The sequence below is a fragment of the Salmo trutta genome, chromosome 25, assembly GCF_901001165.1.
Source record: "Salmo trutta chromosome 25, fSalTru1.1, whole genome shotgun sequence".
NCBI lineage: Eukaryota > Metazoa > Chordata > Actinopteri > Salmoniformes > Salmonidae > Salmo > Salmo trutta.
In genome coordinates, this window is record NC_042981.1 from 18,856,608 (window position 1) to 18,870,092 (window position 13,485).

The 13,485-nt window shown below is 43.1% G+C and overlaps 1 protein-coding gene across 1 annotated transcript in view; it reads right to left on the reverse strand.

Annotated features, from left to right (window-relative positions):
* Positions 1–4,110: 4,110 nt before the first annotated feature.
* Positions 4,111–13,485, reverse strand: part of lrfn5a (leucine rich repeat and fibronectin type III domain containing 5a) — a 43,068-nt gene continuing 33,693 nt past the window's right edge. Inside the window, exons 2-3 of the mRNA XM_029713108.1 lie at positions 8,455–9,862; positions 4,111–5,152 (exon numbers count right to left, since the gene is read on the reverse strand). Coding sequence (XP_029568968.1) covers positions 4,168–5,152; positions 8,455–9,842 — 2,373 coding nt within the window. The 5' untranslated portion in view covers positions 9,843–9,862 and the 3' untranslated portion in view covers positions 4,111–4,167. The remainder of the gene's footprint in view (positions 5,153–8,454; positions 9,863–13,485) is intronic.

The following is a 13,485-nucleotide window of genomic DNA, read 5'->3' on the forward strand; positions in this document are numbered from 1 at the left end:
TCCAATTTCCATACCGCCCCAACAGATCCACAGATGATGCAATCAATATTGCACTCCACACTGCCCTTTCCCACCTGGACAAAAGGAACATCTATGTGAGAATACTATTCATTGACTACAGCCCAGCGTTCAACACCATAGTGCCCTCAAAGCTCATCACTAAGCTAAGGGCCCTGGAACTAAACACCTCCCTCTGCAACTGGATCCTGGACATCCTGATGGGCCGCCCCAAGGTAGGTAACAACACATCCGCCACGCTGATCCTCAACACAGGGGCCCCTCAGGGGTGCGTGCTCAGTCCCCTCCTGTACTCCCTGTTCACTCATGACTGCACAGCCAAGGATGACTTCAACACCATCATCATCATCAGCGGTAGGCCTGATCACAGACAACAACGAGACAGCTTATAGGGACGAGGTCAGAGACCTGACCGTGTGTTGCAAGGACAACAACCTCTCCCTCAATGTGATCAAATCAAAGGAGATGATTGTGGACTACAGGAAAAGGAGGACCGAGCACGCCCCCATTCTCATCGACAGGGCTGTAGTGGAGCAGGTTGAAAACTTCAAGTTCCTTGGCATTCACATCACCAACAAACTAACATGGTTCAAGCACACCAAGGCAGTCGTGAAGAGGGCACAACAAAACCTATTCCTCCTCAGGAGACTGAAAAGATTTGGCATGGGTCCCAGATCCTTAAAAGTTTCTACAACTGCTCCATCGAGAGCATCCTGATGGGTTGCATCACTACCTGGTATGGCAACAGCTTGGTCTCCGACTGCAAGGCACTACAGACGGTGGTTCGTATGGCCCAGTACATCACTGGGGCCAAGCTTCCTGCCATACAGGACCTCTATACCAGGCGGTGTCAGAGGAAGGCCCTAAAAATGGTCAAAGACTCCAGCCACCCTAGTCATAGACTGTTCTCTCTACTAAGGCACGGCAAGCGAGACCGGAGCACCAAGTCTAGGTCCAAGAGGCTTCTAAACAGCTTCTACCCCCAAGCCATAAGACTCCTGAACATCTAATCAAATGGCTAACCATACTATTTGTATTGCCCCCCCTCCCCCTCTTTTACGCTGCTGCTACTCTCTGTTATTATCTATGTATAGTCACTTTAATAACTGTACCTACATGTACATATTACCTCAATAACCTTGACTAATCGGTGCACTCGCACATTGACTCTGTACCGGTACCTCCTGTATAGAGCCTCGCTAAAACTGCATTGTTGGTTAAGGGGTTGTATGTAGGCATTTCACTGTAAGGTCTAAACCTGTTGTATTCGGTGCATGTGACAAATAAAATTTGATTTCATTTGATTTGGCAACACCGGATGGAATGCAGTTTTAACCAATCAGCATTCAGGATTAGACCCACCCGTTGTATAAATGGTTGTAATGACGTCATTTCAACTAGTTATCATTCCATCTACCACCAATGTGTATGACATGGGTAACAAACAACGTACTTTATTAAAACCAACAACATACTTTATTAATGTACAGTGTCTATTTTGTATACAGCAGTTTTGTGTGTCTTAGACAATTTTCCCCTCTGGGACATTAAAGTTCATCCTATTTGTCCTATCCTATGTCACTGCCCACAGAATTAGTTCAGCAGCATTGTACCGTTTGTCCAGGTTAAAATATCTGGGTTTTGTGTGGAAGAAATTATAAACCCATTTTGGAATTGTACTAAAACATGTAAATCCCGCTCTACTGGTACATGACATTGCAGGCTTAGAGCTCCATGCATCTGGCATCAGATTGATTCAACTCTCCTGAAGTGAAGTCCTTAGGTAGCGTGAGTGAGAATCATCAAACCTGCACGTCAGTTTCCATGCTACACGGATGTGAGCTTTATCTAGTAAAATGGATTTACTACTGTGACATTGACAAGTCCCCATACATCAGTAGTTATTTCCTATCAGCCTTTTTTTGTTTTTGTTTAACCTTTATTTAACTAGGCAAGTCAGTTAAGAACAAATTCTTATTTTCAATGATGGCCTAGGAACAGTAGGTTAACTGCCTGTTCAGGGGCAGAAAGACATTTTTACCTTGTCAGCTCGGGGATTCAATCTTGCAACCTTTCGGTTACTAGTCCAATGCTCTAACCACTAGGCTACCTGCCGCGCCTTGATACATTCCTCTGAATGAATGTGCCAGTAAAATAAGTACGCCTACTATAGTAGAAATTTTCTTATCTTGGTATGGATAATTCCATATGGATTCTGTCAGTGTTTCCCTAAATGGAGGTCCCGCCAGTGAAAGCCTACAATAGCATCTGGAAACATTCACTTGGTTTAACTGGTAGGTCAGAGGAACATTTAACAAGCTATGGGAACCCAAAAACATTTCAGGACAAATGGATGAGGTTAGACTGAACCTTAGAGAGGGTTTCTCAGGTACACTACATTACCAAAAGTCTGTGGACACCTGCTCATCGAACATCTCTTTCCAAAACCATGGGCATTAATATGGAGTTGGTCCCTCCCCTTTGCTTCTATAACAGCCTCTATAACAAACTGTTGCCACAAAGTTGGAAGCACAGAATCATCTAGAATGTCATTGTATGGTGTAGCATTAAGAATTCCCTTAGCTGGAACTAAGGAGCCAAGCCAGAACCATGAAAAACAGCCCCAGACCATTATTAATTATCCACCAAACTTTACAGTTGGCACTATGCATTAGGGCAGGTAGCATTCTCCTAGCATCTGCCAAACCCATATTTGTCCGTCGGACTACCAGATGGTGAAGCGTGATTCATCACTCCAGAGAACGCGTTTCCACTGCTCCAGACTCCAATGGTGGCGAGCTTTACAACACTCCAGCTGACACTTGGCATTGTGCATGGTGATATTAAGCTTGTGTCTTGTTGCTCAGCCATGGAAACCCATTTCATGAAGCTCCCAACGAACAGTTATTCTGCTGACGTTGCTTCCAGATGCAGTTTGGAACTCTGTAGTGAGTGTTGCACCTGAAGACAGACCATTTTTACGTGCTACTCGCTACAGCACTCTGCAGTCCCGTTCTGTGAGCTTGTGTGGCCTACCACTTTGTGGCTGAGCCGTTGTTGCTCCTACACATTTCCACTTCACAATAACAGCACTTACAGTTGACTGGGGCAGCTCTAGCAAGGCAGAAAATTGACAATCTGACTTGTTCGAAAGGTGGCATCCTATGATGGTGCCACGTTGAAAGTCACTGAGCTCTTTAGTAAGGCTATTCTACTGCCGATGTTTGTCTATGGAGATTGCATGGCTGTGTGCTCGATGTTATACACCTGTCAGCAACGGGTGTCCACATACGTTTGTATATATAGTGTATGGTAGGGCTAGCCTGAGAATATGCCTGTCTGTGATGAAGAGATTACCAACACAAGACCATTGAAATATACTTATTTCATATTTTTTATTTTACACAACATAACAACACAGCAGATGTTGTTTCTATGTACAGTTTTTTTGTGCCTTTAAACAAAGGCAATATCAATGTCATTGAAAAGAAAGCTTGAATTTGTCTTGAAAAAATATCAATTTAATAAGAGGCCAAGTAACAAGTCTTTGATAGGTTTTTTTGTATTGTCTCTATATGCAGGAAATGTTATTTCCTTGTAATAGAAAGGCTTTTTGTGAAATCGCTCTTGTTCCTCTCGATCCCACATCCTGTGTCAGGGATAGCTGAATTCCTGTTGGTGCTCCTGGCAAAGGGACAACTGTTATGCAGAGGTAAGGCACCAATGCTTTTCTCTTGCCACAACTTTAACAACGGGACTATGTAATGTGTAAGTGGACAGGTATGTTGGTTTTCTTTTTCTCAATGTTTTCCTTTTTCGTTTCTTTGTTGTATGGGTATGAAAACACTGCATGGACTGCTGAGCTCTGGGCTCCGAGCCCTCCTGGAGATTCTCTCCATCGAAGGAAAGCAGGGATGCAATTCTGACTCCTACAAGGCAAGCATCCGTTTTATTGTTGGTCTTTGAAAATAAAAATAAAAGTAAACTGAAACCCGAGGAGAAAAAAAAAAAAATGGTTCAAAAACAGATTTCCCAACTCTCTCTCACACACACACACACACACACACACACACACACACACACACACACACACACACACACACACACACACACACACACACACACACACACGCAAACAGAACAGAACAGTCACACAGTGCTTTCTAGAATCCACTCTGAACTGGAATAGGTGGCCTTCACACTGTCTATATCTTCCTGTTGAAGTACAATCCCGTTCATGGACATACTCCGCTTAGACCACATATTCCCAAATTGTGTTGTCCCAACGTAGCAGTTTTGCTTGGACGAGTCCTCGTTTAGAGAGTACCTACGTTTGGCCCTCACCCCTTCCACCGGTAAGGTCAGGTACTTGGAGGAGGGTCTGGGGTGTGCACGTCTCAATATGGGGGTGTCCTTGACACGCGAGAAGGGTAGCGGGGAGTGGAATACTGGGGCGGACGGCTGCTGCAGAGCCGTGGAGTTGTTGCGGTTGGTATTCTGGGTCTCAGCATTGGGGAAGGCCTCTATATTGGGCTCAGGGGTGGCAGCAGCAGCGTAGGGCTTTGGTGCAGGCTTGCGCTTTGGCTTCAGAGACCCTGAGGATCCAGGTGTGTTCCAGCTTTGGGTCACCTGGGACGTAGCAGTAGAGCAGTCTGGGAGAGAGGTCTCGGACGAGTGCGTTAGCGTATCCGACGCGTGGCCAACAGCCTTTAGACATCCTCCACCCCCTCCGTCTGACCCTCCCATGGCCTGCTTGGACACAGAGGGTGTGACTGTGCACCCCTGAGACTGCGCCCCGTTGGTCTGTGAGTGGACGTTGGTGACAAGGGTGCCTTTGCCCGAGTCACTGGTGTTGCAGACTTTGTAGCGAATCATGAGGATGATGATGAAGACGAGGACAGAGGCCACGATGATGCCGCCGATGATGATGATCATGGTGCCTCCCAGGAACTGGGACTGCATGAAATGACAGCGCAGGTACTCAGACTCGGTGGTGAACTGGACGCAGCCCACCACGCGGGTGGCGGTGAGGGAGGTGATACCGTCGTCGTAGATGGCCAGAACACACAGGTCGTACGACGTCCCAGCAGCCAGGTTGTTGACCAGGAAGTTTTTGCTTGTGGGGGGAATCATTCTGAGAGGAGAGAAGGACAAAGGAAATATATATCAATGTGGATTTAAATTAAATGTGTTATAAAGACAATTCATGTCATTAATGCATACTCTTTTCTTACCAATTGTTAAAAATATACTTCTGTTTCTGGCAAGCAATTTCCTATAGTCTTAAAACAATGCTAGTTGCTGCATTTTATAGATATTGTTTCACATCTCATTATCCCAAAACTACAAGGCTAATAAAAATGAATATATTTTTGGAGAGCAATGAAACCTAAAATGTTCAAAGACAACATAAACAATCTCAAGATGTTACAGCATTGTGTGTGCAATATTCCTGTATAACATTAGACAGCATACATTGACTAGGTGAATGCTAATGTTATTTATATTCCTGAATATCATTTGACCTCTAATGTTGTCTTTGCCATTGTGGTGTTTATTTAATTGGAAGAAAGTGGGCAAGAAAGCAGCATTTATTGGTGGCTAGCTGTGTTATTATCTCTCTTATTAAAGTTGTCCTCGCTATATCTGCCTAGGACTGTTCATTCTAAGAACCTGCAAGGACTCATTTCATGAACAACGCTCTCAGGCCTGTCCATTCCTTCCCTCTTTTTTAACCATCTTCTGACAAATATTTGGAGAATTTAATGGTCTTAAATAACTGCCGGAAAAGTCTGAACAGTTAACACATTGATCAATTCTAGAAATGGCTGACAATGGAAAGACTTTAAGCCAGTCATGGTAATTTTCGAGTGAAGGGATATCCATTTTTACATTTACATTTTAGTCATTTAGCAGATGCTCTTATCCAGAGTGACTTACGAGTGTATACATATTCATCACTATACAAAAAGGAGTTAAAACAACATTACTTGGCAGAGATTGTCGTTGTCATTTAAAAATGCTTAGCTATATCGATCTTTCAAACTGTGACCGTCACAGAATAACCAGTAAATACTGTATTTTATTCCTTTCTTTGTTGTTTATGATTTTGCGATGCTCAAAACCACATGGAACTGACTGCATTGCCAAAGAAATTCAATTAATTGAATCCTTTCATGCAGAAAACGTAGCTTATGGCAGGCACGTAACGTGGCTCTCTACCAGTGTAGAGTACTGTAGATTGTCAAGAAAATTACTGTTCAGCTATTAAAATGTAAAAGATAAAAACAATAGCGCCCAAAAAGTAAACAACACTTCCACTGATTTATTTACTATTAACATTTGCTGAGCCTGAGGTTGTCAAACCAAGATAATGTAGGCTGACTTCACATGCAGGTTGACATCCTTGACATCCACCAACAGTCATCGGGCAATGTGCACAGCACATCTCCATCCAGCCATGTCATCGCAATCTACGGCTAATGGAATGTTTTTCTTCTTTTAGTTTAAACCTATTTAAAATCACGTGAGACACAGACAACACATACTTTTAACAAGATTGTTATGTTAGCCTGGGTGTGTTTATTGGACAATAACATGGAAATTGGGACCATTTAATTTGAATGAAGCTGTTTCTTTTATGCCTTAAGCACATCTGAGCCAGGTATTACCTGCCCCACAGGACTTTTTGCTGGCTAAAATGGCCCAAGTTGGAGTGCTTTAAAAGAGGCTCATTCTCCTGATTTGTGTGCACATAAAAGCTTGCTGTACAATTTGCTTGATGCCCACATTTTTTAATCACCCCCCATTGAGTAATAAATATGCTTGAAAGGAAAATGACTGTGTGCAGGTGAAACAACCATGGGTGCAACTTTGGTTTTAGAAGTGGGGGGACATCTTTTTTTTTTTTCATCCAGTTTCATCCAGTCATCCACATCCACTCAGAGGTGTCCACATGGTCCTAAATCATACCATTGCCTAATTTTGTATCACATTCCAATTATAAAACTGGGGGGGACAAAAATGCAATTTCAGAATGTGGGGGGGACATGTCCTCCCCGTCCCCAGTGAAAGTTGTGCCCCTGGAAACAACTATAGAGAAAATTACAGTAAAACCGAAATGGCCTGTGCTTGTGGGATATATAGACAGGAGACATGCTATTCAAAAGGTCAATGTAACCCAGAGACCATTGGTGATCCTTCATATAAACACAAGAACACAAACTCAGGACTAGTGAGAGGGAATAATGTGATTTTGTAGTTGTGTGAAGCTTTAAATAAGTTATTTTTAAGACTATATTAGTGGAAAATGAGTAATACTCTTCAATACACAACCTGAAGGTACGCTAATGTTAGAAACCCTTTCAAAAGAAGCCTGGTGTTCACCACTCCCAACTCTCTGAGGATAGATGCTGCAGCCAGCCATTACATGCCCTATGCTCAAAAGATATAGGATTGGTTTTCATTCATGCCTCTACAGGCAAAGAGAGCAAAGGGATTGATCCTTCCCTATTAGATCAACATAAAAAAGTGACAGATGTATTCGTTAATGAATCGCAGACGGTTTCTTCCTGCCCATTGGAGTTCTCCAACTATGTAAATCAATGTACTGCATGTGCCCATTGCAATTCCAGTTAGTTGTAGTTGTTGAGACTGAATTAGCCATTTTACTGAGGACCTCTTCGAAATTCAAGAATCTCCTATTCACATCACAGAGAAAACAGGCCGGTTATGTGCTGCTTCACGATGCAGAGTTCAGCTCATCTTAATCTATATGAAATCATGACTGAGAGACTGCTGTCTTTCTTTGATCCCTCTGTCACACAGCCCGCCTGCTCTGAGCCAATGTGGGGATGTGAGTTTTGCTTTGCAGGGGTTTTACTAATTAATGTTCAAGGATTACAGAGGATCTATAACAGATGTAATAACATTAGGATAGTGTTTTTGTAATTCCACTCCCATGTATTTTTTGTAAATATTTGTATGTTTACTCAATTCTGTTGTGCAAATACAATCGCTCACTGTACAACAGCCTAACATGAAATGTAATAGATTACAATCCCACAAATCTAGCATGAGCTACTAGCTAAACATTTTTAAATCTCAGATTGTGGCTACCGTAATTGCTAAGCAATTGAATATTGGTTGTTTAGTATAATGTGTTGCTTAATAAAGATGGTCACCATCATTGATTTTACAAACAAGTGGTTGATAGCCTATAAAACATCGTTTTGGGTTTGCATGGTGTGTGAATGTGATATTATTATGCACAGATAATATTATGCACAGATGAATCTCCATAAAAACATCTCTGAACCAATACTATAAGTGCACTTGATTGAAATTAAATCCATTAGGGCATTACTAAATTCACCACGAATTTCATACACAAATCCGGTCAATAAAATCACCAAGAGGGGATTGAACGGAACCTACCTGTAAACGAGAGAGTCATCATAACTGCCATTGTACTGAATCTGGAACATCCGGATCCCAGGTATATTCCTCTGGAAGTTGAACTTGATCAGTGCAGTGGAGGATGTGGCCTCAGCGATGACCACCCGTTTATCTGTGCTAGTTTTGGTGTCCCCAGTGTGGTTGCTGCCGTTGGCCCCAGCCCTGGTGGATGTGGAGATGTCCGAGGAGCCAGGGTCAGGCTCCTGGATGTTGTTGGTGCTGTTGGAGATGTGTGGGAGTTTGATAATCAGCAACTCCACAGTCTGATGTGCCTCACCTGCCGGGTTGGACGAGATGCAGGTGAAGGATCCTGTGTCCTTCACTGTGCTGATCAGAATATCCAGGGTGCCGTTGGTGTACACAAGCGTTCGGGAGGAGTTTGCCACCAGCTTCCCCTCTGGGGAGATCCAGTGTATGGCAGGCTCAGGGTCCCCCCGGGCCTTGCACCTCAAGACCACCCTCTGGCCTTCCAGCACCCGCATCTCATGGGAGTGCCGGGTGATGAGAGGAGGTTCACACAGGAACTCCTCCTCAGGTATAGACCAGAAGTAGCGTCCAGAGAGATGCTGCGGTGAGGCGCATGTCTCCAGATCATCCTCTCGGCTCAGGCGCCTCAACCACAGCAGCTCACAGTTGCAGTGCAGTGGGTTCCCACCAAAGCTCAGCGCGAACGAGGGAGAGTTCATGATCCCAGACGTGGCCAAAACCTGGGCCCGCTGGAACAGAGGATCAGGAGGAAGCTTCTGTAACTTATTAGAGGTCACGTCCAAGCGGTTGAGCTTTTGGAGAAGAGAGAAGGTCCCCTCAGGAATGTAGTCGATCATGTTGTGGTCCAGGCTGAGGGTGGCAAGGCTGGTCATCCTCTGGATAGCCTCCCAGGGGATGGACTCCAGGTTGTTGTAGGACAGGTCCAGCTCCTCCAGGGCCAGCAGGTCATTAAAGGCCCCCAGGTGGATCAACGTCAGCTGGTTGTTGTTGAGGATGAGGTGGTGCAGTTTGGACATGCCGCTGAAGGTGTCATTGGCTATCCGGGTCAGACGGTTGCTGTTCAGGTGCAAGGCGCGGAGGTTCTCCAGGTCAGCAAATGCATGCGGCGTGATGAAGCTAATGGTATTCCTGGACAGGGTAAGGTCCTGCAGCCTGGTCATGTTGGCAAAGTCTTTCCTTTTGATGCTGGTGACGAAGTTGTCGGCCAGCCGCAGCTCCACAGTGTGCCTGTCAATGTTCGGGGGGGCAAAGAGGAGCCCTTTTTTGGCACAGAGGGTTGCGAGGTTGGGAGATAGTATTTGACAGACACAGCGCTTCGGACAGATCTGGGCCTTCACTGCCATTCCGATAACCAACAGACAGACCAGCAGTTTTTCCATTGTAAGTCAGGTTCAAACACCTGCAACATAAGACAGAGAGAGGGAGAGAAAAATAGATAATTTATAATCTGAACTGGATCATTTCATTCATTTCATGACACCAGCAGTGACACTGACAGCCTGAGTCGAAGATGCTCTGATACTTAGTTATATTTCACCCCAGTCTTGAACATCCATTTGTATAATGTGTCCATTTAGTAGGACAATACCCAGGGGTCAAAACTTGTTGAAATGACACCAGTATAACTAGAAACGGATTAATTGAGGTCAGTACAACTAGAAACAGGTTGAAATGGCACCAGTATAACTAGAAACTGATTGACGTCAGTACAAATAAAAATGGGTTGAAATGACATCAGTACAACTAGAAAGTGGTTGAAATGACATTAGCACATCTATAAACTGGTTGAAATGATGTCAGTACAACAACAAAAAATGGGTTAAATAACGTCAGTACAACTAGATTCTGGTTAAATAACGTCAGTACAAATATAAACTGGTTAAATATTCTAACAGAAAGAATAAATGTGTGTTTACATGCATCACTAGCCTGTCCATACACTATAGTTCCGAACAGAGATTTTTACTTTTAAACACATCCCCTGCTGCTCTCCTCTCCTCTACACCCAGAGTGAGTAATGTTATCCCTGTGTTGGGGTCACTTACTCAGCATTAGAAGTGTGTGGGGGTGCCAAACAGAGGAGCTGTTTCATCTTGCTTTAGCCTGATCTGTGGACTGCAGCGGACACATCTAGCACATGACCCTGACACGCGGGAAGGTATCACTGCCATAATTACACTGAGGAAAGTATGGAATGACAAGATAAGTGTCTCGCTACTCTCTCAGCCTGGCTGCCTGCCTGGCTACCTGGCTGGCTGCCTGCATGGCTGCCTGGTTGCCTGCCTGCATGGCTGCCTAGCTACAAAGGAAGGATGATGGGCAAATTAAATAAAGTCAATGTGATGAGGTGTGAAAAATTCTGACAGGAGAATTTAATTTCGTGCCATAGAGTGAATGGGATCATGTCGACATAACGGTCTATCAACATAGTCAGCCAGACCATACTTGACACTGACACATGCCAAAACCACAGGCCTGTATGATGTATGAATGTATGATTACCTCACGTTTGGAAAAGGCCTCTTTTAGCCTATAGGATGATCTGGCATGATACAGTATGTCATTTTTATGAAGGAGAAGAGGTACTCGTCACATGACAGGCTACTAAAGGTAGGTAAAGAGCCAATATCTGCATCCGAAATAGCACCCTACTGTCCCTATTCCCTATATAGTGCAATACTTTTAACCAGGGTCCATAGTGCACTGAATAGGAAATATGGTGCTATCTGGGACACAATGAATCACATGACATGCATGTCCAGTGAACTTGCATTGAATGGCAGCCTGTGTGATTTTCTAATGTTCTAGTCTTGTCTCCAAAGCACACAGGAAGGTCATACCACCACAGGGTAATGAAAGCAACACTGCTGCCCACTCACAGAGCAGACAGCAGGATCATGTTCATTACCACACTGTAATTCTTTACCATCGATTTTCCTTTCCAGGCTATACATACTGCTGTTTGTGTGTACATGAGGGACTAGAAAGAACGAGGAGGAGGGAGGGAAGAGGAGGAGGAGAGAAATAGGAGATCATAATGGAGAGAGTGCGCCCTCTCTCTCCCTCTCTCCCTCTCCCTCTGCAGTCTGTATTGCATATACAGATCTGCAGTGGAACATTAAATATCTAATTCATAGCTGGGTAGATCTGATTCACAAGCCTGGATTAGGGCCTTTACAACAATAAACAAGACATGATGCATCATGGTTAACACGTGATGCTTAAGGAAGTGAATTGCCATGGTCAGTGGTGTAAAGTACTTAAGTAAAAATACTTTAAAGTACTACTTAAGTAGTTTTTTGGAGTATCTGTACTTTACTTTAGAATTTATACTTTTGACTACTTTTACTTCACTACATTCCTAAAGAAAATTAGGTAATTTATTTTTACTCCATACATTTTCCTTGACACCCAAAAGAACTAGTTATAATTTGAATGCTTAGCAGTAAAGGAAAAAGGTCCAATTCACATACTTATCAAGAAAATGTCCCTGGTCATCTCTACTGCCTCTGATCTGGTGGAGTCACTAAACATGGCTGTCAAGAAAAGGGAATTGTGCCATCTGGTTTGCTAAATATAAGGAATTTGATGTGTAGAATGTACTTTTACTTTGTACTTTTACTCAATTATGACAATTGAGTACTTTTTCCACCCCTGTACTTAAGTACATTTAAAATCTGATACGTTTAGACTTTTACTCAAGTAGTTTTTTACTGGGCTACTTTCACTTTTACATGAGTCATTTTATATTAAGGTATCTTTACTTTTACTCAAGTATGACAATTTAATACTTATTTCACCTCTGGCCATGCTGGAATGCCAGGACAAACGGAATGTGCCGGGGAAGGTTTAGCTTGCTTTCATAATTCTATATCCATGAACAAGAACCTACAATATCAATACAATATCATCTAAATCCTCAGCTAAATCACAAGTCTAAGAAAGACAGATAATATGTACAGTATGGGAATGGCCCATCAATCAACACATTTTCTACATGCTTTGGCTTGAAAACAAAGAATGTCACAACTATGCAAATATTCCCATGCATATAAATTAGTAGCTGTTTTTACTGAGGCTAAAACCTCAATGCAATCTCTCAGTGACAGCCACGAGTGGTGGTTTATAAATAGCATTTATACACAGAGAGACTGCAGAGAACCTTAAAAAAAGCATTGTTTGATGATTCCCCATAAAATCAGATATGAGAATAGCAGGTAAAGTAGGCACTTTGAGACTAATGGCCTGAATCCCTGCAGAGACACAGTACATACACTCCTGTCTGCTCTGTAAGTCCCAAATAGCATAATTTTCCCTATTTAGGCACTACTTTTGACCAAGGCCTGTAGGGCTCTGGCCAGAAATAGTGCACAATATAAGGAATAGAGTTCCATTTAGGACACAGCCTCGTAACTGTGTCACTGGAAACCAACCAGGACTATTTTCAAACTGAGGAGACTGTGTGGCATATAGCCAGCGATGCTGCCAGGAATGATTGCTAGTATAGCAGTTGTAATGAGGTAGTTGAGCTGAGCACACTATGACTCCCTGATCAACGTTGAGGAGTATGCCAAGATCATTCTTGGACACACAAACAGTATTGGAACATGTTCATGACATCTACTAGATACAGCGCCTTGCAAAAGTATTCACCCCCTTGGCGTTTTTCCTATTTTGTTGCATTACAACCTGCAGTTTAAATTGATTTTTATTTGGATTTCATGTAAATGGACATACACAAAATAGTCCAAATTAATGAAGTGAAATGAAAAAATATATATATTAAAAAAAATGGAAAAGTGGTGTGTGCATATGTATTCACCCCCTTTGCTATGAAGCCCCTAAATAAGATCTGGTGCAACCAATTACCTTCAGAAGTCACATAATTTGTTAAATAAGGTCCACCTGTGTGCAATCTAAGTGTCACATGGTCTGTCACATGATCTCAGTATATATATACACAACTGTTCTGAAAGGCCCAGAGTCTGCAACACCACTAAGCAAGGATCACCACCAAGCAAG